Source organism: Silene latifolia, chromosome Y (assembly GCF_048544455.1).
Source record: "Silene latifolia isolate original U9 population chromosome Y, ASM4854445v1, whole genome shotgun sequence".
In the NCBI taxonomy this organism is placed as follows: Eukaryota; Viridiplantae; Streptophyta; class Magnoliopsida; order Caryophyllales; family Caryophyllaceae; genus Silene; species Silene latifolia.
Window position 1 is genome coordinate 357,516,903 of NC_133538.1, and position 3,756 is coordinate 357,520,658.

General features: G+C 38.5%; 1 protein-coding gene across 1 annotated transcript; it reads left to right on the forward strand.

Annotated features, from left to right (window-relative positions):
* Positions 1 to 605: 605 nt before the first annotated feature.
* On the forward strand, positions 606 to 3,189 carry LOC141631683 (uncharacterized). The gene is made up of 2 exons (XM_074444321.1): positions 606 to 2,580; positions 2,675 to 3,189. The coding sequence occupies exons 1-2, from the start codon at positions 606 to 608 to the stop codon at positions 3,187 to 3,189; spliced, it is 2,490 nt and encodes an 829-aa protein (XP_074300422.1).
* The last annotated feature ends 567 nt before the right edge of the window (positions 3,190 to 3,756 follow it).

The following is a 3,756-nucleotide window of genomic DNA, read 5'->3' on the forward strand; positions in this document are numbered from 1 at the left end:
AAAGTCTAGGTCATCACCCTAAACTCCTCACGCCTCCCCAAAGCTCCTATCCAGCTAGTCTCAAGTACCTGTCAAGTCTGCTCCACAGTTACGGTTCATCACAAGTGTTCACGAATACACTGTCTACCACGAGGTAAAGTAGGGATAAACTGAACAGTAAGAAAACACTTTCAATAAACTTAAACCGTCCAGAAGAATTAGAAACACAGACCGTTAATTAACGGCATTACCACACGGACCGATTAACGGCAATCACGGACCAACTTAATGGCAATCACAGACCAACTTAATGGCATTCTCGGACCAACTTAATGACATTCTCGGACCAACTTAATGGCATACTCCGACCAACTTAATGGCAATTATTCTTATTTTATTCACGGAGCCCAAAGGCCAATATTGCTTATCTCTTTCCCACTTCAATAACAATAACAATACTAATCACAACAACGTACAATAGTAACCATGCGAATTCCCAACTTCCAATAACACAATTATCAATTTAACATAAGATTAAGTATCGGACTTTCATTACACTTATTCCTAAATGTGAAAATCCGGAGGGGGTGAGTGATTACCGACCTATTAGTTTATGTAACGTTATTATGCGAATTATCACTAAATGCATTACTAATAGGTTATCCCGTGTTATGGGATACTTGGTTGGGGATTTTCAGAATGCCTTTATTCCGGGAAGGCAAATTATTGACAATATTCTACTCGCTCATGAAGCCATTCATAATATAAATTCACATAAAAAGGGAGTGCATGGGAGATTTGCTTTTAAAGCGGATATGAGTAAGGCGTATGATCGGGTAAGATGGGATTTTTTGAGGGCTACGCTTTGTGGTTTCAGGTTCCCTGAAAGAATTATTAATCTTATCATGAGCTGCGTCAGTACTGTTTCTTATGAGGTGCTTTTTAATGGAGCTCCCTTACAGCAATTTCGCCCACAGTGTGGACTTTGTCAGGGAGATCCGTTATCTCCATACTTATTTATCTTATGCATGGAGGTCCTGTCGGCTAATGTTTATAAGGCGCAACAAGAGGGTTTGTTAAAAGGAATTAAACTAAGCAGGAATTCAGAGGCTTTGACACACCTTTTCTTTGCTGATGATTCTATCTTCTTCCTACATGATAAGAATGACTCAGTGGTGCAGTTAAAAGGCATTTTATCGCGATATTGTAAGGCATCGGGACAAGTTTTGAATGATAATAAATCTGGGGTTTTGTTTAGTCCTAGCACGAAGCTTGCTAAGGCACGAAGGTGTCTTAAGGTTATAAATATCAAGCACAATAAGGGTATTGGAAAGTACCTCGGTATTTCCACTGATTTTCAGTCCTCTAAGAAAGATATCTTTAAGGGCTTGGTTGATATTGTCAGTAAGCGGATATCTTCTTGGAATGGATTATTTTTGTCTTCAGCAGGTAGACTCACGCTGATCTCTTCCGTCTTATCAAATTTATCTAATTTCTTTCTATCGGTGTTTAAAATACCGGTAAGTGTGGCAAACAGGATTAACTCCTTATTGTCACATTTTTGGTGGGCGGGAAGTAAGTCGGCAAGATGTATTCACTGGTGTAGCAAAAATTTTCTCAGTTTACCAAAGAGTTCGGGTGGTCTTGGCATTAGAAATATTGAGTGCCTTAATCAGGCAATGTTGGCTAAAAATGCATGGAAATTACTGGTGGAGAGTGAATCCTTTTTTAGTCGCGTTTTTAATGATAAAATTATAGGGGGAAAAAGATGGAAGGACGGTACCATGATTAATAAAAGGTGTAACTGGTCGTGGGGAACTAGAAGTATTTACCATGGCATGATTTTGATTAGGGAAAATTCTGGATGGAAGCCAGGGATAAATTCGGATCTAAATGTTTGGACAAGTCCCTGGGTTAATGGTGATATTCCTTCTCCCAAGGATGATTTAATTGGTTCTCCAAACAATCATTTGATGAATTTGAAGGTTAGGGATCTATGTCATGGGAATGGGTTGTGGAACGAAAGCTATATAAGGGATATCTTTACTGAGGAATGGGCTACTAAAATCTTGGCCATTCCTCTTTGCTTTTCACAGGATACAGATTATCTTTTCTGGAAACATAATGGTAGTGGTATTTATTCGGTAAAAAGTGGATATGGTGTGGCTTTTGGTTCTTTTATTGAGGATAAGGGCTCAGAAAAGGATTTATTGCGCATCACTGCTATAGGTAAAAATTTCTGCAGGTCTAAGTTATGGCACCTCCGTGGACCGCATGTATGGAGGATTTTGGTTTGGAAAATTATTACAGGTACGCTTCCAGTGGGTTATGAATTCATGAGAAGAAATATTAGTGTGGACCCGTTTTGTATTTTTTGCAAGGATGATTATAGGGAGGTGGAAACTTTGGATCATTTGTTCAGGGACTGTCATGTTATTTCTAGGATTTGGAATGGATCATGTATGGGTATTAATACGTTGAATAACTCGCATTGTCGAGTTGGTGATTGGATCATAAGTTGGATTGGCTACCTTGGGAAAATGGATGATGTCTTTGTTAATGAGAATTGTTCAGTTTCTGGCTATTATATGGAATATATGGGTGCTACGAAATAATATCATTTTTAGAGGTGCGAGACTAGTTCCAGATGTATTTTTCAAGTTAGTTTCACAATCATCTTACTATGCTTCATAAGCAATTCAACTGGGTAATGTTGACTTAAAAGGGGGGAGGGTGTATGAGCTAAGTCCAAAGGAAGATCTCAGGTATAAAATTAAAAATTTTATCCCTTTCTATCTAATCGGTAAGGAATCATCATGCCGGATAACTCGCATTAAGGTTGATGCTAGTTGGTTCGATAATTTGGAGGCTTCTGCCGGTTGGGTAGCTTATAGTAATGAAGGAAGTATTTTGTTTGAGGGGGGAAGTAAGTTCAAGGCTGAATCAGCAAGTCAAGCTGAAGCTCTTGGTATCAGGAAAGTTCTCGAATGGGCCATCCGTAATAGGATATTTCATTTGAACATTTCGTCTGACTGTCTACAGGTGCTCTACCAAATTGCAGGGATTGAACAAGAACATCATCTTGCTAAAGGAGTGCTTGGAGATATTGCTACCTTACTCCCATCTTTTCACTGTTTATGTCTTAGTTTTGTGCCTAGGAATCTTAATAAACGAGCTCATTGCTTAGCTAAAAGGGCAATGAGCATGTAATCCACTTTTATTACAGCTGCCAAAAAAAAAAAAAAAAAAAAGTAGGGGATCCCTACCTTTTCTCAAATCCGAGCGCACAACCCAACTTAATATGATCTTCTACAAAATCGGATCCTACATCGAAAATATAACAGTACGATTACTACAAAGCCCATGATTATTGTTGATTATAACTACCCGTTCCAATAAAATCATCCTATAATAATTAAAGCTAGAAAAAAATAATTATCTCGTCGACAAGCTAGACAACTTGCGTGAATCATCTACTACCCATAATAATTTTAATAAGTGGCAAAATCATAAATATATGGAGTTTCTCTTTATTATCACCCAATACATGAATTTATTGACTAGCTTAATTATCCACTACACAGATATGTACCCCCTCATTTCATACATACATAGTCATGCATACTATAACTCCTACCATACGTCCATATTAACCAAAACAGACCGTAACTGTACTTACGCTCCCAACGCCCTAGGTGACCCAAACTAACACCACGGCCAACTGCCAGTCGTCCCTGCTAGTATCCAGGACCGTGACAACACTTTGATTACCCTACC

Excerpts from the sequence above, each read along its gene's own strand:
- LOC141631683 (XM_074444321.1), top strand. The coding sequence starts at position 606 with ATGCGAATTATCACTAAATGCATTACTAATAGGTTATCCCGTGTTATG. Across the intron at positions 2,581-2,674 it reads CTATTATATGGAATATATGG|CAATTCAACTGGGTAATGTT; the intron begins GTGCTACGAAAT and ends ATGCTTCATAAG.